The following is a 24,569-nucleotide window of genomic DNA, read 5'->3' on the forward strand; positions in this document are numbered from 1 at the left end:
GCGCAATGCCGACCACCTCATAGACATATTGAAATCACAAACCGTTAGTCCGGACGACATCCTTGTCAGCTTTGACGTAACCTCGTTATTTACCCAGGTACCCACCGGAGAGGCACTAGAAATAATCAAAAAGAAATACAAACCGGAAGAGCATATCATCACATTGGCGGAACATTGCATCAAAAACACTTACGTCATCTATAACGACCAACGATACAGACAAATTGAAGGGGCACCAATGGGCTCGCCACTATCACCCGTTGTTGCCAATCTCTTTATGGAAGAAATCGAAACCGAAGCAATAGCAACGTCACCCTTGAAACCTAAACTCTGGCTGAGGTATGTCGATGACATCTTCGTGATTTGGTCTCATGGTCACCAGGAACTGTCCAGGTTTTTTAATCATTTGAATGAAATCCATCCACGCATTAAATTTACGAAAGAAGTTGAAGAAGGCAACCAGCTCGCATTTCTCGATGTACTGATTATGAAAAAGCCAGACGGAACATTAGGTCACACGGTATATCGAAAGCCAACACACACGAACAGGTACCTAAACGCAAATTCACACCACCACCCAAAACAAATTCACGCGGTGGCAAAAACACTCATTACACGTTCGAGGAGGCTGGCAGACAACGATCACAGACAACAAGAGTTGAACACCATCGAAACAACGCTACAAATGAATAACTACTCAGAAAGAAGTATAAAAGCGGCTGCCAAGACCACACGGAAACAACAAAAAACTCGAGACACACCGGTCATAACAACCACACTACCATATATTGCAGGAACAACAGATGAAATCAGCAGAATTCTTCACCGACATAACATATCAACTTCGTTCGTACCAGAACGAACAATAAGGTCCATGCTTCGTAATCCCACGGATCAGATACCACTGGAATCATAAGGAGTGTATGAAGTACCATGCCATGATTGTGACAGGACTTACATCGGCCAGACCAACAGACGAATCAACATTCGCAAAGATGAACACAAACTAGCAGTGAAGGGAAAAGTCACCACGTCTTCTCTCTTCCAACACGTACTTCAAACAGGACATAACATCAATTTCGACAACACAAAAATGCTAGCAAGCAACGAAAACTTTTACTCACGAACAATCAGAGAGGCAATCGAAATTGAAAAACGACCTAATAATATGAACAAGAGGGATGATGCGCAAAGATTACCATCAACATGGAGATCCGTTTTATCACTTCGCACAAGCAATCAGACCGCTCAACTTCAGAGGCAAAACTCGGTACATGACAATACAGGTACAAGAACAGAGACAGGAGAGGCAGCTCAGGTAATAAGACCAAAACAGGTAGTCGAACAAACACAGGTAGTGGCAGCAACGCAGGTAAAGGGAAACATCCATCCCTATAAATTGAGACACAGAGTTCGAAGTAATCAGTCTAGTTGAAAAAACCAGACATCACCAGAAGATGGCAAATGAGACTTTGCCGAAACGTTGTGAAAATAATCCTTATGGGGAGAAAATACACAGAACACGGAGCGAAACCCGAGAAAACAGCTCATTATATATATATATATATATATATATATATATATATATAATATATATATATATATATATATATATATATATATATATATATATATATATATATATATATATATATATCATATTCAGATGGAGAAGATGTTTCACAATATAATAGGAAATATAATAATATAATATAATAGAAATAATAAATACATAAATAAATAAATATATCAAATCTAAGTATTCATCAATTTTAATTTTAATTATCTTTTGAAGAGGTTAAACGAATTATTAAGTAATGACAGAATATTGTTCAGGTTATAAGGAGCAAAACATGAGAAACAACCTTCAAATTTTGTAGTAAGGTGCTGAGGAACACAGAATGAATCGGTTCTTACATTTACTGTATGAATGTCAGACCGTCTGTTTAATGAATGAAACAATTAAAAAGGAATTTTGGTTTTCAACAAATTATACAAGAATAAACAAGTAAAATATTTTACCCTAGCTTTAACGTTCAACTCTCATATTCATTATGTAAGGCGTAACATGTTCTGTATACGGTATGCAACAAACGAATCGCATGCATGTATTCTGTAAACATTGAAATTTCATTTTATTATATTCTGGTAAGAAGTTGTAATACACCATGCAACAATATTCAGTATGAGGGTAAATTAGTGATTTGACCAATTTGAGTTTCATGCCAGAGGAAAGTTGAAATTTAAATTTGTACAAGTTTTTTAGCTTGAAAAACGAAGTTTTATATATACTTCTCACATGGTCATCGAAAGTCAAAGTGTTATCTACAATGACACCTAAGTTTCTTGCAGAATCCACCCAATTTATTTCAGAGTTATCTAAGGCAAGCGTATGGTTTCTTTGTACATAAGTGATTTGTGCTTGAGATCCTAAGCATAGGGCGACTGTTTTAGTGAGATTAATTTTCAACCCATGATTATTTGAGTAGATTGAAGTATTTTGAAGATCCTCATTTATGAATGTAATGCCATTTTCTATATCGTCGGGTTTAAAAGATAAATATAACTGAAAGTCGTCTGCATATAGAAGAAAATGACAATTAGTTATAAAAGAAGGATAATCGATAATAAAAATCGAGAACATAAGAGGGCCAAGAATACTCCCCTGAGGAACACCCGAACAGGTTTCCCTAAAAGAGGAGCATAACATATTTTGATCAAGTTTCACTCTCTGAGCTCGACCAGTGAGGTAACTAGACATCCAATTCAGTGTTGAATTGTCAAAGCCGATATACTTGAGTTTGGTAAGTAATAAGTTGTGATTAACCAAATCGAAGGTTATGCTTTGATCGAGTAAAACCAAGAGTGAGATATATGATTTATCCCTGGCTTTCCCAATGTCATCAATCACCTTCAAGAGAGCGGTTTGAGTTCCATGTTTCCGTCGAAACCCTGATTGTACATCAGGAAGAATTCTATGACTTTCCAAAAAATATTTTATTTGATTGGAGATAATTTTTTCAAATATTTTGGAAAAAGCAGGCAAAATATTTATTGGACGTAATTCATTGAGAGAGGAAGGCGAACTTTTTTTTGGAATGGGTATGACATTTGCCATTTTCCATATGTCGGGAAACACACCCTGATTAAGAGATTCGTTGAAGATATGTTTGATTTCATTGACACAAAAAGGAATAACAAGAGAAATCATCCCAATATTTATGTTATCGATTCCTTAGGCATTGGATTTGACATCTCGAACAGCATTAAGGATGTCTTCGCATGTTATTTCAGCGAAAGAGAACTTGAATTAGTGATTCAATTTATTACTGTTATAGAAAGCGAAAGTATCATTGTTTATTGAAGTGTTACCTGAGACATTCAGGAAATAATCGTTGATTTCTTCTGGATTTTGTAGCTCCTCAGGTAAATAAGTATTTTGCTGGCCAGACTTTGTAGTAATACCCCAATTAAAAAATGTTTTAGTAGTTGTTTACAGCTGATTCTCGGCCTCCCCCCACCACTATGACGTATTAATTGCTTTTTTTATTGGTTGTTGTTTGGTGAAGTTTTTTTTGTTGTGCAGTGAAGTCAAGGCGTTGTGACCTTGAAGTGTCTGGTGCATGGATCGTTCAGATTTTTTTTTCATATGAGATTTTGTGTGTTTATGTGTGTGTGTAGGAGAATGCACGGTACAGGGTTTCATCATGTGCTTGTTTGTCTATGTACAAACATACGTCTGCATACTTCGAAGATCCTCCAAGTAATAAATGCTCCATCGGTGTTAGGGCACCAAGTTAGTAGTGGAGTGACGTCACAGCAATAACCGTTCAACGGCTAGAGAGCGACATGTTCACTCCACGACGTGTGGCAGAGTAATGCGTATTCATCGGTCTGCCCTCACCTCTCCTGAAGCGATGAAGGTTCGCTCTAGCCCCGCTATCCATGGTGACACAACGGCAGCCGAGGACTGTTTGCCTAGCGTCTACCCTCTCCGAGACCGCAACGACCACTGCTTGCTCGTACCGGCAACTGTTATCGCATCAAGTTGGGAGATGGGCTTGGCTGTGACGTCAGGCATCTCTAGTGGATAGCAACTAGCAATGTGAATCTTTCACGGTTTCATGGTGGGGGTGACTCACACTGTTTAATATAAAAGAAATGCCTGGCACACTATGAAATCAGTAGACGAATATATCTGCAGCAGTTAGCAATTGGTAGAGTGTTATTCAGTTCGTAATAGAAGGAAGACGGTGAGTGTATTTGTCTGTTGGAAATTGTTTATATTTTCATATATATTTTCATCATGTCCGTTTCAAAAGTAGACTTGAATAAAATTAATAATTTGATTGTACAGGAGGTTGAAATACTAGAGCAAAAGGCCTTATCATCATTGCCAATTGATGAAGTGTACATAATTAAAAATATGTCAACTTATTCTACACGATTTGGTAAATCAATTTTATTAACTTTGCAAGATGTGAGCAATGATAAATTATTTAAAACATGGCTACCAAAACGTATTTCGTTGCAATTCAGTGATGACGATATATCTTGTATCAACTCATCAGGTGGTAAATATACGATGATGTATTTAGGACAGAGCCAACAAAGTTTTGCTGGCATGAAAACGCGATCTCTAGTCAAATTCAATATGATTGAATAATAGTAATAATTTATAGTGAATTTCTTTAGGTCATAGCTTACAAAGTTTTTTTTGGTGTGAAAACGATAACTCTAGTCAAATTCAATATGATTGAATAATAATAGTAATTATAATGAATTTCTTATTGTTTTATTAATATTCATATATTAGATGATAATTATATGGAAATATAAACATTACTAACTTAGTTGAATACACTCACTTTGTAACTACAAGTAAAATGGGAATGTGAGTATTATATCACTGAAAAATTGGAGGTTGCTTATTGTTTTTTTTTTTTGTTCGATTTCAGTTCCACCATTTAAAGATGTGGATGCAGTACGCAAGTCAAGATTGGGTCGATATTGTAGATCTCAAATCATCGGTTCAACATTTGTCGTCTAAATTGAAGGTGTTGGGTGATGGAGCCGAACATGCAAGCGTTTATGATATGAGTGTATGCTATGATGAAAAACAAATCGAATTATGCCTTCGTGATGCTGAGAACTATTGGAGTGGTGCAGAAGTTTGCAACAAATTTTTGGATAATGAATTGGAATTGTGGCAACTTTGTGAGGTTATGATTGAACTGAACCTAAGAAGATTCCTGTATAGCCTCCAACCATACTTGCCAGAATGGATTATTCATCACTTTGAATTGAATGATGAAAATCGAGAGGAAATTGAAGATGGTCGCGAAAATGATGATTATGAGGAAGAAGTTATTTTAGATAGTCTGTATGTTCCTGTGAATCATAAATAATGTCAAATAAAAAACTTTGTATTATTTTCATGTTTTATTTATTTAAATCTGATGAAATACAATAGAAAATGATTACAAAACAATAAATATGATATAAAATACAATACATGATATAAGTCAGTTACAAATAAAAAAAAAAAAAGATCATAAAACAGTACATGATAGAGTGAAAAAAAAGTGTCAATATCTGCTATGAACTGAACCATCCAATGCATTGTATGTTAAAACTGTATCATGCAAAATTAATGCATATACTTTAGTGTTGTCTGGAAACTTGGTCTTCCTCGTCTCAAACTCAATCTTTATATCAATAGTTGATGATTTTGTTGCATTCGGTTGATGGGAACAATCGATGACGAATAGTGGATTCTCTCTAAATTGTCCAATGTCCATCAGAGGTTCACTCATATCTTTATCATAATAACTTCGCTGGAAACTCTCAAAAGCATAATAAGCAGGAGCATCAAGTTTTTTATCGAAATTCAAATTCCAACGCTCATATGGATAAACTTCAGAATTCAAGTATACTCGAATACTATTGATATCAGCAGTTGTGAATTTTGTAATATCTTGTGTTCTATCTTCAGATGTGGTAGTACTTTGGAATGCGATGATGACAAAACGAGGAGTTTCCAATGCGTTAGTTGTTTTGATGGCCCATATGTCTGAAGAAGTCCCACGTAATGATGGTAGTTCATAGAGGTCCCACATACGATACGCCAACTTGATTTTGGCATTCAGACCGCTTTTGTTTATTCTACTCAAAAGTTTGAGCTTGTGTTTATCATCTGGTACAATATGCCTTATTTTCCATTCGATTTTATTTATTTCCAAATCAGCATCAACCTCACCTATATATGAGTTTTTGAATGATCGAGCGATAATCAAAATCAATTCCTGTTTGGCATTCAAGATACTTTTGTTGTAATCTTCAGCAAAACCCATCAAATATTTCAGTGGTAGTTTTCCACTAAAAACATGACTGTTTGTATCCAAGATATCTTGCTTCAATTGTGAAAGTCCCCAACCAGATGTCAATAATGTGTTAGCATGAGATTGTCCAAATGATATCATGGTTTTCATTGTAGATGTTATCCCAGGTTTTCTAACAACAGCCACTTGTTCACCTCCCATTTCATAACGAATTTCGTCAAAGAGAAATGCAATTGCATTATTCGAGAGATAGCATGTTTTCGCTACATCTTTGGGGGTGAATTTACCTTCTATGTAAATGAAGCTCTCGGCAATATCTAGTATAACATCTTGATTATTGATTGCAATTCTGATTTCATCCGAATTCCTGAATAGCGGTGATCCATAGGGCTTATATGTGTGCTCATGTAAACTTATGAGAGAATGATCGAGCACTGGTTCATTGAATATATTCAACTTTTCATTGTTTGTTTCGAGCACCATTGTTATTTTCTCACTTTCAATCCAATCGATTTCAAAAATTTAAGATCACTCACAGACAGAGCGTTATGTGCTAACTGTTTAGCATACACTTGTGGAATGAGCTTCTTTTTATGCACACCTTTCTTTTTGATAGTGCAACTCGTTTGGGATTGTTCAATGCGATTTTGTCTATTATAAATGAAACCCATAACAACAGTTATTCGATTTTCTTCAATTCCAAAATAATGAAAATCTCTTCTTCACTTCCAAAATCGATAAGGTTATTTTTTTCATCCAAAATACGCACTGTAATGTTGTGAATCAATTGACGACCTTCTGGACTGACAGGCATATATATAATACTGTGTGGTTCTTTAGTAAGATTGTAGCCAGGTTCAACATCAATATCGAATGAGAAAAGAATGTGGGATTCTTCACCATTTATATATGAACCAGATATTATATTGCAATCTAAGCGGATAAGTCTCACAGTTGTAATGTTTATTGGTAATGATGATTCATGTATCTGATTTGGTGGAAATATTTCATGAGCGAACCCCATCATTTCTGCTATTGAATTTGGATGTGTCAGATCAATTTCATATTTGGATCGCATTTCACATTTGAATGTATTATTATTGGCGTGTAGATAGAAAATATCATCTGCAACGACATCATTTGGTTTTTTATCATGAAACAATCTGAACATGATATGTTTCTGTATGACGGCATTGATCTCTTCTATTTCATAAGCACCACATGGAATTTCAATTGTCAACTTTTGGGGTATCGATGAGTTGTCATTACTGATTCTAAAACTAACTAAGTTATTAGCTTCAGTTATATTATTGATTGTATTGCATCCATAGAATCCCAAAAGTCCTAATCCATAACGACTGTTCCTATCCAATTCAATTGGTGGAAAAAAATCCGCACTCAAGACACTTGTCCCGACAGCTTGTAGCTCGAACTTTCGTGACATGACTGATGAATATTTTGAAACACATTTCAATTTATTATTGTACACAGCAACAGCACATTTGAGACAATTTACACTTTTTGGAAGGTGTTGTATTGTAATAAGTATCATTTTTATTGATACCAATATTCACATCCTCTATATTACAAATACAACACATAGATTTCCGAGGTATAGGACCGTCATTAACATCCGATTCTGAATTTTGATCGTGGTGGTGGTGCTCATAACAATATCTATGTTTCATTATATCGATGTCATCTTGCAGATGCTTAGGCAACTTTTCCCAAACATATGCAATCTCATGTGCAACACATGCAAGTATCACTTCCTTAGGCATATTTGCAAGCATCACTTTATCCATTTTTTTCAAGGTACCATATTTTGAAAACATTCTAAGTGAAAACCCCATTCCCTTGATAGCCTCCCGATCCAGTTTTGGTGTTGAATCCATTTTTATTTGGAAAATTATTTAGAGAGAAACTGCAAGCACAAGTGACCACAGAGAACTGTATTAAATTTCTGTTGTCGATCATAGTTATATTTGATTTTTACATTCGAACATTTTCGAAAGAATCGAGTCAATTCCAATGGTGGGGGTAGATCTCCAAAACTATCGAAATATGTGACTTCTTTCCCACATTTTTTATATGCCACCCAATGTGTTCCTGGTCCACTTATTCCATCTAAATTAACAATAGCTGTCTCGTTTTGTTTTGGACCTGAAGATGGTAATCTATCACGCATAAAAACACCACGAAAATGTGGAATTTTCATTTTTTGTGCATAATAACTGAGATCGAGATCAGTAAGAGGCCTCTGAGGTAGGGGTTCAATTAGTTTTTTGTTTTGTTTGTGGCTTTGTATGGTTTTAAATATAGTCCTAAACCTTTACGGTATGGTTTGAGATATATTCCACTTCCGCGTTTGCCTAATGCTACAGCCTCCATGGTTTTATTGTGACGATTGGCTTCCATTAAAGCCGCTCTGCTGGCTTTTGCCGAATTCACGGCCTTGGTAATACCAGCAGCAGCTCCCGCCAAACTTCCTAGTGCGGATAGTCCAGCAAAAATTGGTATCAATGGTAAAAGTCCACCGATCTTGGGAACAGGAATTATGCGTGGTGTGCGGATTTTCTTCTTTCCACCGGCAGCTTTAAGGTATTTACGTGCCGCCTGCAATGCCACAGTGATAGCTTTTTTGCTATTATTCGTCACAAATTGATTCCCACCAGCTTTCTTCAATACATTTCGCACTTTATGGACTATCCCAGCACCAAATGCAACTTTTTTAATTTTATTTTTCTTCGTTTGTTTCCTCTTACATTTTTTCTTATTGGTACTACAACCCATGCCCATATGTCTTTTCGCTTTCATAATGTTGGTGACAAGTAATGCAGCTGCTCTTTCCCCAATACTCGCGTCCTTCGATTTAACCCTATCCCAAGCGCTGTATTCAAGTTCTTTGTCGGCTAAATGTCTTGCTGCAAGATCGGATGGATGCTTAGAATATTGAATATCGTGTTTTTTGCATTCAATATCTAATTTATTGATTCCAGGGTCGTTACGAGCTAAACGTTGTTTCAATTTTGTACCCGGTCCACAGTATTGATAACCTCCGGTAGATGTAATTCGAAAGGAAGTTTGTTTATTAAATCATTAACAAAACCACAACCTCTTTTAATTTTACGATCACTTTCAATACGTCCGTATCGTTTGATGGTACACATTGAAATGAATAAGCTAATAACATTTATATAGTCTCCAACCACGGCACGATGCGCATTGTAAAACAGAAAGAAAAGTTTGCTGTAGATAATCTAGATGAGAAATTTGGTTGTGGATTGAATGGACAAAGGGTATTCAGACATGGTCCACTACTTCCATCATCAGTTCGAGGACTCATTATAGGACCTTCAAATTGTGGAAAGACGAATGCAATGATATCACTATTAACACATCCACAAGGACTGAGATTTAGAAATGTGTATCTCTATTCGAAATCACTCAATCAACCTAAATATCAGTACTTGCGAAGTGTTTTGGAACCTATAAAAGGATTAGGTTTTTATACATTCAGCAATAATGCAGAAATAGTGGAACCCTCCGACGCTAAGCCTAATTCTGTTTTCATTTTCGATGATGTAATATGTGAAAAGCAAGATATTATTAGATCATATTTCTGTATGGGACGTCATAAGGATGTTGATTGTTTTTATCTAGCACAGACATATTCACGGGTACCCAAACAGTTAGTGCGTGACAATACCAATTTCATTATAATGTTCAAACAAGATGAGACGAATTTACATCACATTTATTCAGATCATGTTTCACCCGATGTAACATTCAAACAATTCCAATTGATGTGTGTTAAATGCTGGGAGGACCAATATGGATTTCTAGTCATTGATAAGGATAGAAAAATAGATGAAGGTAGATATCGCAAAGGATTCGATAGTTTTATATACCCATGATCTTGTTTTTGGAACTTATTCGATCACTGAATATTGTAGTGGTCACTTCACCAACGAATTAAGCTTTAATTCAAAAAAAAGGGCATTATGAATACAAAAAAAGATCCTGAAAATAAAAACAATGAAATAAATTTGAAACGTCAACTAGTAGAGACAACAGAAGCTGTCAGGCAGAAATTCAACTCTATCAAGAATGATAATATTGAAAATCGTACGACACTTGAAAGATTATATGAGCCCATAATGAAACCATTGAATGTTTTATCATCAAACGCTACTTCTAAATCACCAGTGTTATCACCAAATCATGGAACTGTTCAATCTACTTCAAATTATCCCATGAGTACTCCAATAGGAAGAAAACAATCTTTTGGTAGTGTATCATCTGTGAATAGTGACACGAGCACACTTCAAGACGATATGAGAACAACTCTATTCGAAACACCATCATCGTCCCACATCGATTCCTCGGATCCTGACATCTCACCTGTTATGAATGAAAGTGGTGAAGATGTTTTGATGAAACATTTGAATAATATAAAATCTAGAAATCCAGCATATGATGGAACATTTGGCGTACGTATGGATCCAATTACACAAAAGCTGAAAATGGGAAGTCTAGTGGTAAATTTCAAAGATGGAAACATTTCATTTTGGGATGCTAATAAAGTGAAAAAATATGAATGCGCAGGTAGTCCAGAATTGTATGATATGATTTTTTTGAAGAATCCACAAGATGTTGATAATGAAGAAACTCGTCAAGTATATTCCAAAATATTGAAAATAACGAATGCTCCATATAAACAATATCATCTGAAGAATGGTTTTAAAAATACAAATTCTAAAAAATTTCGTGAAGTTATCAAACCTCTATTAGACTCACGACAATATCCAATAAGAAGTAGAAGTAAAATTGGTGGAGCACTCAAACGAGTGAAAATGGAGAAAATATATAATTCTAAACCTGTGAATTATGTGTACTGGAATTCACCGAAAGAGTTAGTTGCTCGCCTACGACTATTGGTAGCTTCAAAGTCAGCCGGACATACCGGACATGATAATGAAATAATTTCAATAATTGAAGAATTACGTGAAGAAGGTATAATATATTAACATATTCACATGTAATGATCACTGTCACATCATCATTCAATGCAGTAACATTATCACCTTTTCTCTTTAATCATATTGAAATAGAATGACTAATGAAATAAGTGATGTCAAACGACAAGTTGTTAATGAATTACATAAACCTGCAAGACGTAATTTTCGTAGAAGAATAACCACCATCAAAGGTTTTGCAGATCTATGGCAAATAGATTTAGCTGAACTGCAACCTTATGCAAAAAGTAATGAAGGATACCGATATATACTTGTAGTGATAGATTGTTACTCCAAATATCTGTGGACTGTAGCAGTTAAAGATAAAACAGGTAGTACAGTAACTAATGCAATGAAACATGTACTGAAAGAAGCCAAATACTCCCCCAAACACATACAAAGCGATCAAGGGAAAGAATTTTTCAATAAAAGCTTCTCATCTCTCATGCGAGAATATAATATCAATCATTATTCAACATTTAGCACAAAGAAGGCAGCTATAGCAGAAAGAGTGATTCGTACAATAAAGGCATGGCTCTACAAGGAATTTTCGATGAGAGGTCACCACAAATGGCTTGATATTCTTCCAATTATAACTAGTAGATATAATAATAAAGTTCATCGTACAATAGGTATGGCACCCATCAATGTTGATTCAACAACAAAATTAAAATTCAAGGGTATCAATGGAATTGGAGGAAGACAAAGTAAACCCAAATTCCAATTAAATGATATTGTACGTATAAGTAAATACAAACATATTTTTGAAAAGTCTTACACTGCGAATTTTACCACGGAGCTATTCAAGATTGTTAAAATTAATAAAACCATCCCAACGACTTATAATCTTGAAGATATGAATGAACAGCCGATTAGAGGATGTTTTTACGAAGAAGAGTTATTACGAACCGAGAATCCTGACGTATATCTGATTGAGAAGGTGTTGAAGAGAAGAAAAAATAAAGTATATGTAAAGTGGTTAGGCCTTCCTAGCGAACAAAATTCTTGGATTGATGAATCAAATATGGTTTAAATGTATATAATAGTGACTTTTATGAATAAAGTAATATTAAAGTTCATTATTGTTTTCATTTCAATTATAAGTATGTGAACTGAAAAATATTGCAGCGGTAAACATTGCCCCAGCCATTCGCAATGTTCTGTGTATACCAAACCAAATTAATTGTATACTCCATTCCCGCTTATATTTTTCAACTCACGATATTGAAAACACATTATCATTCCCAAAACTAATCGCCGTCACTTTGAAATGCAGTATCCAACTCTTTTTGCCAATTATCTCTCACTGATAATGCTGTCTCATAAAGCTTAGTCGACTCCTCAAGCTCAGCCTGAGCTTGCATTCTCGAACGTTGATGGAATTGCTTATCTTTACCAATTTTTGAACGGAGTTCATCAGCATCTTTAGACATTCTAGCCAATTCAACCTTCGCTAATGCAATCTTGGCATCTAATGCTTCAAGAGTTTCATTATTAGCATTAATAGCTCGCTCACTCTTTTCAAGTTCAGCAATAGTCATCTGTGCCTTTACAAGACGGCATTTTGCTTTCCTTTTCATTTCCCCAAACCGATGGAGGGGGCTGAAAGAAGATAGCGGTTCAGCTTTCAAATCACTCTTCATTTCTTTAGGAGTACCTTTTGGCTTCCTCTTCGATCTGTCACTTTTCGTTGCGGGTTTTTTCTGTCGCACAACACTTTTGGATTCTTTCTTTTCTTTAAAGTCAGTGACAATCGATGAAGATGCCTTAGTAACCTTCCTCTTGATTGTTCTAGATTTCTTATCAACACCAAGAGGAAGGGTAGATGAAGAGTGTTTGAGTGATGATAATTGCGAAACGATCGGATTTTCAATAATAATTTGCTCATTTGGTTCTGGCACATCTGCAAAGTTAACGAAGTCGTTAATATCAAAATCATTTATCGAATCTTGACTCGATAAATGTAATACTGGAATATTTTCAAAATCAGTCTGATCGATATCAACAAGTGGTGAACCATCTTCAGCAATCAATAGCGGCATAGAGCTCATGATTATTAAGGTCTGAGGAATGATATGTGATAGCAATAGAATGTGGATAGGAAAGGTGATGATGTTACTGAGACCTCACCATTTATAGAAGAAAATAAACTAGCGCATGCGCTCTTTCATCAACTGGCACATGCGCTCTCTCACTAAACTATTCACGCATGTAACAATCTTTGTCATTTAAGAGGAAAACTTTGTGTTGCATGCATGTATTTTTAAATGTTAGAAAATAATACAAATAAATTCAAAATATATATATATTTATTAATAATAGAGGACAATAACGATAATAAAAAATGAAAAATGTTAATATGTCTCTGTGGATGTGGAACGTTCTTTGACTCTATTCCTCAATAGTTGTTGCTCGTGCGTCAAACACCAACATTGAAAAAAATGGATTCTCCTATTGGGGTAGAGTTGACCAACCTTCTCACACAGATCCCAAGTACTTCTACATGCATTGCATACATGATTCCAACAATTCATGGAATATGTATCACAACGCAAACAACGTTGCAGTGGAGTTGGAACGGCAGCACAGATACCACAAATATTTCTACAGATACCTATATTGTTAAATATTATAGGTTCGGAACACTTCAGACACTGTAACTGTTGTTGACGATAATCCGATTTTGTTCGCTTCGGTGGATGAGAAGGAGGCGATAGTTGAATCCGCAACACGCAATCACTACACATACCAGTACATGGATTGATTGAATCCTTAGGTCTACTTATTTGACAAAAGTAGCACACAATAGCCCCTGCAATCATCATTGGGTAGACACACACTTTTGGTTTTTCATTCCACTCTTTTGGAAACGGCATTTTACTAATTCGATTAGAAATATAAAGAGATGACTTACAGAAACTCTGAATGCTCTCTCCTATACCTACGATCTCTATTTATACAAATCAACATCATGTGGAAGTATAGTGGGATAACTTCTCCTACTATTCCACTCTAAACGAGTCAAGTGGGAGTCGCATCACCTCCTATATAAGTTGACTTGCAAACCTAGAGTTCATTCATTCACTCTCTACAACTGTGAGCAAACAACAACAAGATGAATTCTGCAAAAATAAATGCTGCATTAAATAGAATAGCTGCTGTTGATGAAAACAATTGGATAGACGAATCAGATGATGAGGATGTCAATGTTCCGCTAGAGGAAGTAATAGTTGAAGCAGAAGATGTTGGAGTCGATGAAGATGAGATAGACGAAGTTGAAAACGAGGCCAACCAAAGCGACGAAGATGATGACGTGATGGAGTTTGAGAGGGTCATGGATGAAGAAGGAGATGATGAAGGGATAGAAGCTGACACAACTGAAGGTGATGGTGCTATGAGGATCGGTATGCGAACACTCAATGTCAGTGAGACACTGGAAGATCCCTTGGATTTGTATTGTGCATTGGATGCATACGTATTGATCAGCACAATAGATGGAGAGAACAAAAAACTATGTTGGTGCTGCTTTCGGTTTTATTCGCATAGAAACAATAATGGAGGGTGGTATGCCCATGTCAACACCCACAACACTGTCTCAATTATGGAAATGGGACAGAATTGGTGTGAAGCTTGCGAGAGGCCACTAACAAACTTCACCCGAGTATCTACATGTATTATATGTAATAATGTCCAACCTGTGGCACAATAACCGTGGACCTACTGGTCAAAAAAAAAAACAACAGCCCTTTTCAGGGCTACATTATTCACACAAACAGTAGTTAGTTGTATTAGTATTCATAGATTATGTGACAAATGAATACTTTGATTAATAAAAGTCTAAGTTGGAAATTTGTTAGTCTTTGAATATCTATACATTATATGACAAATAAATTACTACTTTGACTGAAAAGTCGAAATTTGGAATTTGATAGTCATTGAATATCTATGCATATGATGAGTACTACTTTAAATGAAAGTTGAAGTTGGCATTTGTCAATCATTCATATGCATATAATGATGAATACTTTCACATACATATATTTCGTTTGAGATTATAATGTTAACATAATGTTAACAATGGTATGAATCTGTTTCTGTTTGAAAGTATAATGGTAGCTCTGAAAAGAGCTATTTTTTTTATTGTTTCAGTCTTTAATTGTAGCCCTGAAAAGGGCTGTTATTTTTTTATTAATCCATGCAATGATATGGACTAACGCTCCTCATCATCAGAAACAATAATTATGGTATCGTCATCTGAATCAGATGATATACTAATGATATCATCCTCATAGTAGTCATCTGAATCAGATGATATACTCATGATGTCGTCGTCGTCATAATCAGCTGAATCAGATGATATACTAATCACATCATCCGCATTATTATCGTCAACAGCATCTATGTCGTCCTGAATACCTTGTTCCACTCGTTCTGCGAAATCATCAGGAAGATCATAGATTCGCTGCAGAAATTGAGCGAAGGTTGTACTCAAATGATCAGACGTTGAATCTATTTCATGTACTTGGATGGGTCCTGTACTCGACATTGTGGAAGAATGATATAGAACTGGGATTGTTGCTATATTTATATTGGAAGAAATGAAATGGAGGGGGTGAAATGTAGAACAGTGTTTGAGATTCGAAAACATCAAGAATGAAACTCTGAGCGATTATTAGGAGAAATTCTAGTGATTATTATGGAAAAAAAACTAATAAGAGGGAGAGGAAGGGAGGAAGACACTGCCCCAGCCTCGCAGTGCCTCGTGTACACCAACCAAAAAGTGTGTACTCCGTGGAAGGAAAGGAAAGGAAATGATGGACGAGTAGATGATTATATGTCATCATCGGAATTGAGGACATCATCATCGATTAGGATTGGGGATGGCGGAGGACTATCCTCGATGAGGATAGGGGATGGTGGAGGACGTCTAACGTCAAGCTCGTCATCAGCATCATCACCAGAGTCGTCGTCGTCATCATCGTCGTCGTCGCTACTCATTGGGACAATGTCATCATAAGCAGGGTCCCACCATCCGTCAGGATCTGGATATTCCGAGTCATCCAAGTGTCCTTCGTCACTGCCAGTGACATGCTGAACTTGCATCCTGATGTCGTGATCCCGGTATTCGTATGGCGGACTGTGGGGTTCCGTGGTGGAAGAGACAACCTGTACCTGGCTGTTATCCCAGTAATTGAAGTTGTACCCCTGATCCGGGCAGCTATAGGGTTCGGAGGTTGAATCGGGTTCCATCTCGATGCTAGCTGATCAACTGAATGTTTCATCAGATGATTTCTACTTTTATACTTTCGAGAGGGAGTGGGAGAGGAGTGGAACATTGAGTAGGGGTAAATTGTAGTGTGACATAAGACATATTCAATGAGTAGGGGTAAATTGCAAAGTGACATAAGACATATTCAATGAAAGAGATACTTGAATGGATAAAATACAAATGAAATATACTTGTCGATTTCACTATGAAACATGTCTATTTTTTTATTTTTTAAATTTTCTTCACATGAAATTATTTACAAGTGATTAGAGAACACAAAAATTGATGTGAGGTATTTGTCTAGAAGAACTTGGAATTGAAATAAAAAAATAATAATGATAATAAGAGGAAGTGAAGAAAAATGCTCCAACCATCGCATTGTTCAATGTGTACCAAACCAAAAAACAGTGTACACCCTTTATTTCACTTCCTTTTCCTTTATTCAATATAAACTTAACAAATATAAACTTAAAACTACCATAATTAAATACTCCTAACTAACCTAAAACTAATCTTACATTTACACTTCATCTACAAAAAGAGTGTCCATAACTGTCACTACTTTTTTGTACAGCTCTATCGAAGAGGTCTTTGCTTTACACCTTTCCTGCAGAGATGCATAATTCCGATCTATTTCGGCCATTTCCTTTTGGAGTTCCCTCCGTCGGTTATCCATTTCAGCCATTTGTCGCTTCATGGTAACCAACTCGGCCTCGCTAGATCGGGCAGCTCGTTCTGCTTTCTTGCATCTCTGCAGAAAAACACTCATCTTTTCACTAACCTCTCCGATAGGCTGTGGCACCAACACCTCAGGATCCGCCGGTGTCGCTGGCAGCGGTGGTAGTCGCGTCACCAACGGCGACAATATCACCAACTCCGGAGAAGGACTCCTCGGAATTTCCACTGCTGCTGGTGCTGCTGCTGGTGTGGAGGCCCTCTTACGAGAGGTCGAAAAACTACCTGCATAAGGATTAGTCCTATTGCAAGTAGCTCGGTACTTTGAAATAGGACCAACCTTTGCTGCAGGTCGTTGGCAAACCTTCTTCACAGCCCTGACTTCCTCCTCCTCCTCGAATAAGTCAGGGCTAGAAGATCTGCACCTAACTCGCGAACGCGAAGTGGTTGGCTGGTCAACCGTCACCGCTCTCGAAGATGCTGCCTCCTCCTGGTCAGCGGACACCGGCAGAATAGACGCCACAGCATTATTCACCTCCTGTGTATTGGTTGCCATTCTGAAAAAGAAGAAATAATACAAAGTTAGTTGATATAAAAAATAACATTCCTAATTTACTTACTCAAATATCAAGTTGGTCGTTGGAACGTACTGCCTTGTTGTGGAGTGGACTGCTCTCGATGAGATGACTTCTCGAACTGAATGTTGTGGAGTGCTCTCCGGAGGGTATCGACTTCGATGCGTGAGCGGTGGGAAAATGGTGGGAGCGCACATGCGCGATGAGGGTAGGGGTGTACATGCGCAAATGTTGGGAGTCGGGGGGGCGGGGCTTCGGGGAGGGGAGGGGCGGGGCTTCGGAAAGGGGGCGGGGCTTCGGAAAGGGGCGGGGTATCCGAAAAGTTGGTGGCGACGGGGGGGGGGGGGGGGGGGCGTGGCCCTAACGGGCCCCGCCCACTGCCTGGGCTCCGCCCAGGTGGGTGGGGCCTCCGGCCCCAGGTAGGCGGGACATCTGGAGAGACATCTACGCCCTCTTCGCGCGCGCGTTCGTAACATAATATGCAACCGAACACCTAACCTAACGTATTAACGTATTAACGTAACCTAACCTAGTACGCTAACCTACCGCTATGCAACCGAACACCTAACCTATCGTATGTATTAACGTAACCTAACCTAGTACGCTAACCTACCGCTATGCAACCGAACACCTAACCTAACCTAACCTAACCTAACCTAACCTAACCTAACCTAACCTAACCTACAGTAACTATTAACCTAACCTAACGAGGGAATACTAACCTAACACCTAACCTAACGTAAGTATGCAGCTAACCTAACGTAGCTATTAACCTAACCTAACGAGGGAATACATTCACCATGTTGGTTCCATTAATACATCATCAGTTGGTTTTGGTTTTGGTTGTATTATTCTATGATTTGGATTAATGTTCAGTCCTGGATATCCCAGTCCACCTGATGATGATGGCCTGACTTTATAGTTTCTCTCCAAAACTTCTTTATGGTTTTTCTCCAATACTTCAACTCTCTGTTCCAGTACATCATACTTTTTCATTGTAGTCCCTGTTATGTTTGACATAGCATCAAATTTTTTATTTGTAGACGCTGTTATGTCAGAGATTTTTATGTCTACATCACTTGTAAGTTTGTCAAATTTACGAGTGAAAGTTATCCGAGCCTCTGCAATTTTATCGTTAAATGCTTGCCGGGCGTCCCGAGCAATATTGCCTATTGTGGATTGTATTGCAGCTTGTAGGGCTAGAAGTATAACTTCCTTTGCTCCATTAATTTCCCCCTCAAGATATGATACAGTTACACAATCACTCTTGTCAATTGGTTCACTTGTATTTTTCAATATTTTCCTTTGCATGTCATAATGACCATCTTTTGTTAATTTAAAACCATTCCCAGGAGGACCTCGAATGACATTACCACCCCATTTTCTTTTTCTACCAAACTTATCGATTGTTTTAGACATTGTGCACTCTACGATGATTCTCTTCAAACTGATATTTCTGTCATTTACATTATACTATATATTGCAGTAATTGATTAGGGAAATAGAAATAATACAAATAAAATTTTAATCATTTTATATTCATTACAGTAATACATATACATACATACATAATACATTAATATCACATTACTTCTATCATATATTATTAATTATAAATGGCTACATAAATATCAATATTGAATTTTCCGGTTTTGAAGATATTGAATGATATTTCAATCATTGATCTCGGCAGATAATAAATTAATCAATTGATCCAATGGAGTCTCCTGAGATTGTGATTGTTGAATAATATTACTTATCCAACGAATGTTCTCATTTGGATCGTTTTCATAAAATTCAATATCATTATGACCCCAAGGAAGAGTGTGGGTAGTATTCGGAATGATAAATCGTTTATCATCGTGATATGATAATGCAACTTTATTTTTTAATTCAGTATACATATCATGTAACACGCTTCTAAATGAATTCATCTTTCTGAATATCATACCACCTTGTTCGACGATTTTTTGATAATCTTCGCATGTCAATTCATTCTTTATTACAGATCGTTTAACCCCTTTGGCTTTCTTAAATTCACCATCAACAGATTTCACATAATATGCTTTAGCACCTGTACCATAAAAACTCATGATTGGATCATTTGGAAATTCATCTTTGAAGTTACCCAAGACTGAACTTGTTACTGGAATATTGAATTGGTTAACTATACTGTAATTGGATGTATCAAATCTACTTATGTTAGTTTTTATGAATTCATAAAAATTTTCTGTGTTTACTTTAAGAATGAGCGAGTCGGTATCTGTGTAAAGTAAAGAGACATTTTCATCAAAGTGTTGTTTGATGCATCCATAGAAAAAGTCATACATGACTGTTTTAGATAATTCTAATATGGAAAATCCCAAATATAATGGTTTATCGTAATGAACCTTCACTCTACCCAATTGAATGGCAACGAAATTATCAGTGAAAATTGAACAATTTTTGAAATTTGGTTTGGCTATGAGAGTGCTGGCACCTATATTTTTCTTTATATTTTCCCAATGTGTAACGAGTCTAACATCAATTCGATTATCTACATTCTCCATTGTCTTTCCATACACCGCATTATTCATTAGTTTATAGAAATCTTTAACAGATTTGTTGTTAGACCTATTACGCATTTCAGTATTAAGATCTATATAGGGTTTCATCCAGCATGATTGTTTGAATTTCAATACTCTATGTGTATTCATTACAATCAATCCATTTTTGACAGCTTGCTGTAGATTCCTATAATGAACAATATATTTTCTTTTATCATTCAAATTTGGAATTAATTTGGGAATTTTCGATTGTGTACGAGGTGGTATTATTTTTTCGACTAAAAATGGAAGGTCAGAATGTTTATCATGCAACTCTTGTGGATAATGAATGTCCACTTCAAATACATACCCATACGGACTATCAGTACTCACATCCATCACATCGAGATTAAGAATTTCATTTGGTGTCAACCATGTAAATTCACTTGTTGGTAGAGGTTGTGACATACTGTGACCGTATAGATTTGTTGCATCTAAATATGTAATGAATGTGGAAGGTTCGTTGGGATTATAATTGGGTAAAAATCTATTATTTGCTATATGTTTCCTCTCGCTACATTGACTAATTCCACCTCGTATACCTTTTTGAAAAAAGTGAATCATATCAATGTCAGTTAGTAATTCCAATTCAACATTAGTGAACTTCAACATGGCATCCCATGATAATCCAGGTGCAGTGTAATATTGTGCCGGATCTAAGTTATATATCTCTAAACTTGTGGTGCGGAAGTTTTCAAAAATATCACATAGTAGCAATACATCCGACTTCAAATACAAATCAGAGTATTCCCCCAAATTCTGACACTCGAATAAATTCCAAACTTTTCTAGCCCTATCATAATCAGTTTCCGATATATGTTCACAATTGAGTGTGTCATAAAACTGATTTTTTGTCGGAAGTAATGGATAATTCAATTTGTCAATGTCATCAACAAAACTATATGGAAATACACCTTTCTGTCTCATCAAATTGAATTTCTCAATTTGTGGGAAATGTTTGTGCATCTCCAAACATTGATCGGAGGTCAAGTTTGCACCCAACTTCTCCAACGAATTAGTCATAAATTTATAACTATCGATAAATCTCATTTTGAGATAATTCTTCCTAACCACACCATCTTTATCGGTATAGCTGTGTGTAAAGAGATGCTTCGTGAAAGATATATATTTCTCTTTAGTTTGCGGGATAACATCAACTTTCTCTTTATTCCTATACAATTCTTTTATGAATAAATGACAATCATAACCACTTAAATTATGAAAAATGATAGGTATGAAGTTTGGTATTTTGAAATTTAAATTACATTTCGAGTGAGCGGCATGTGATCTTTTCTTTCCTGTGACATGACAATGATCTCTTACTTTGACGTCACCATCAGTAAATGCTTTATTACATATACCACAAGTTCTGGCTGCAACAAACTGTTCTTCTTCTTCGACAGTTTGTGTATCCATTGGTTTAGGGTTTCTGAGATGATTTTCATGTATCTCTTTCAAATCATCTTCAATGCTACTCACAAATTTCTGAGCTGCATCTACACCCCTATATGTAACAAATTTTGTCAAATCATCATTATATGAACACTTTATCAAATAAGCAAATGAATATGGGGCATGTTTGAATGTTTTAATCGTGTATGAACTTCCAGGATTTGGCTCATTCACATGAATCGGTTTAAGCACTGATTCAAAATCAGCATACACTACAAATGGCACCCTCATTTGCCTCTCAAAGTTTTCAAACATTAGTTTATTTTCCGCAACCATTCTACCATATTTATTGATCTTTAAATTAGTAGTTGGTGTTGTGGTACTAATGTGATTACAATCATACATATTATGACGTAAAAGCAATCTCTCATCAGAAAAATATATCAAACATCCGTCACAAAAATATTTTTTCTGTCTATGAGCTGATAGTTGATTAGAAACTAATCTTGAAAGATCTTTGATCCAACAATAGTGACCATTACCGGAGTCATCAGTTATAAACAACAAATTGACATGTCTCCGGAGTCTTCTCTGTGAGTATCGCAATGGACCAATCACTTCATACTTCATTTTACCCTTCTCAAATGTACTCTCTAAACCGTAAACATTAATTGAAATATCATTCCTATCTTCGAATATTTCGATACTCTTATTATTAACTTTAACCGGAAAATCCATACCTGTGACATCTAAAACAGTGGAAAAATGTGGATATGACGTAAGTTCGGACACTCGACTATCTGCAGGATATAATGCTGATGTTATAGCCCAAGCAAAACAATATTGATCTTCATTACGAACATTCACAACAGCTTTCTTCCATTGAATACATTGAGGCAGCTTCACATATGAACGTCCTTCCAGTGGACTGTATTTATTAATGTTGACCTCGAGAAACAATATTTTTTCACAAGTCCAACCTGAATTATAAAAAAAAAAAAATATTACTATTCAATCTTATTGAAATTTTTAAAAAATAAATACCTGAGTCACGATCCTGGAACTCAGTCGTTTGTGCCACAATTACATCACGGAATCCATCAAAAACAGCATTCAAATCTGAAGATTGGTCCACTATTTTATTTTGGGAATTAAATGACTTCGTGTCCCTCGAATCATCAGTCTGAAGAATATAATTCCCAAAAACTTCCATATTCACCTTGATGCTTTTATGGATCCTGATGGCTGATTCCAGTAATTCAATGACCTTCTGCCTAATCTTATTGAAAAATGAAATGTAGTCACTGGTTACAATCGAACTCTCCACCCTGTATGTAGCAATGCGGCAATTGAATGCATTCGTTATAATTTGAACACCGTCAGACAATTGAACACATGCATTATTTTTATGACTCATGGTTCTTCGGTGAGAATTCACTTGGCTCATAGGAATTGTCACATTACAACAATTGCACGTATACATAGGTGTTGCATTATCCACTCTCACCCGTTTCACTGCAGGCCCTCCTTGGCAACTCTGGAGCTGATGCCGACGAAGATTATCACTACGAGTGAAAGATTTACCACAGTCACAGGAATACATTTTATATAATAGTTCTCACTAACTCACTTGATGTAAACTGACATAGCCAACACTCGTACGCTTCTTAAATACACTCTGATAGGACCCGTCAAGACGTCATAGCCAACCCCACTTCTCAACTACATGCGCCAAGATTACCTCCCAACTGAATGCGATAACAGATGTCGATATACGAGCAAGCAGTGGTCGTTGCGGTCTCGGAGAGGGTAGACGCTAGGCAAACAGTCCTCGGCTGCCGTTGTGTCACCATGGATAGCGGGGCTAGAGCGAACCTTCATCGCTTCAGGAGAGGTGAGGGCAGACCGATGAATACGCATTACTCTGCCACACGTCGTGGAGTGAACATGTCGCTCTCTAGCCGTTGAACGGTTATTGCTGTGACGTCACTCCACTACTAACTTGGTGCCCTAACACCGATGGAGCATTTATTACTTGGAGGATCTTCGAAGTATGCAGACGTATGTTTGTACATAGACAAACAAGCACATGATGAAACCCTGTACCGTGCATTCTCCTACACACACACATAAACACACAAAATCTCATATGAAAAAAAAATCTGAACGATCCATGCACCAGACACTTCAAGGTCACAACGCCTTGACTTCACTGCACAACAAAAAAAACTTCACCAAACAACAACCAATAAAAAAAGCAATTAATACGTCATAGTGGTGGGGGGAGGCCGAGAATCAGCTGTAAACAACTACTTGTTTTCCATATCATTCTACTGTTATTTTTGTTTTTATTCAAAACGTACTGTATGTACGTTTTTTTCTCTCTTTTCAACGCATCATTGATGTAATTACGTAAATCGACATAATATTTCCTATTAGCAGGTGTTCTATTTTCCAAATATTTGGCATGGGCCCTATCTCTAATGCGCATCATTAGTTTGAGGTTGTATGTTATATAAGGAAGACTTCTATATTTGTTATTACTTGAGCAAACGGGGGCATGCTTAGCGAATAAAAATAGGATACAGTCATTGAGAAAATTTACTTTGACATTCATTTCATCCAAGTTGATGATATGACCCCAAGGTAGGCTATTGGCATCACGTGAAAAAGTATTTGAAATTTCTATAAAGAATCAATTTATCACATTTTTC

At 36.5% G+C, this 24,569-nt stretch overlaps 2 protein-coding genes across 5 annotated transcripts in view; both read right to left on the reverse strand.

Moving 5' to 3' along the window:
* LOC111507386 (neutral ceramidase) overlaps positions 1-24,569 on the reverse strand; it is a 394,484-nt gene that overhangs the window by 119,769 nt on the left and 250,146 nt on the right. The gene's annotated exons all lie outside the window — the stretch shown is intronic.
* LOC141481443 (uncharacterized) lies at positions 17,035-24,163 on the reverse strand. Of its 2 annotated transcripts, XM_074172965.1 has the most exons (3): positions 18,608-24,163; positions 17,924-18,407; positions 17,035-17,860 (listed from the first exon to the last, which is right to left on the reverse strand). In XM_074172965.1, exons 2-3 carry the CDS (start codon positions 18,352-18,354, stop codon positions 17,149-17,151), a joined length of 1,143 nt encoding a protein of 380 aa, XP_074029066.1. In that variant the 5' UTR covers positions 18,355-18,407; positions 18,608-24,163; the 3' UTR covers positions 17,035-17,148. The 2 variants fall into 2 exon arrangements, with proteins under 2 accessions (XP_074029066.1, XP_074029065.1); XM_074172964.1 differs by having other exon boundaries at positions 17,924-24,163.

Source organism: Leptinotarsa decemlineata, unplaced genomic scaffold, assembly GCF_025532065.1.
Source record: "Leptinotarsa decemlineata unplaced genomic scaffold, Ldec_3_MD MMD2_tig00000199_RagTag_RagTag, whole genome shotgun sequence".
In the NCBI taxonomy this organism is placed as follows: Eukaryota; Metazoa; Arthropoda; class Insecta; order Coleoptera; family Chrysomelidae; genus Leptinotarsa; species Leptinotarsa decemlineata.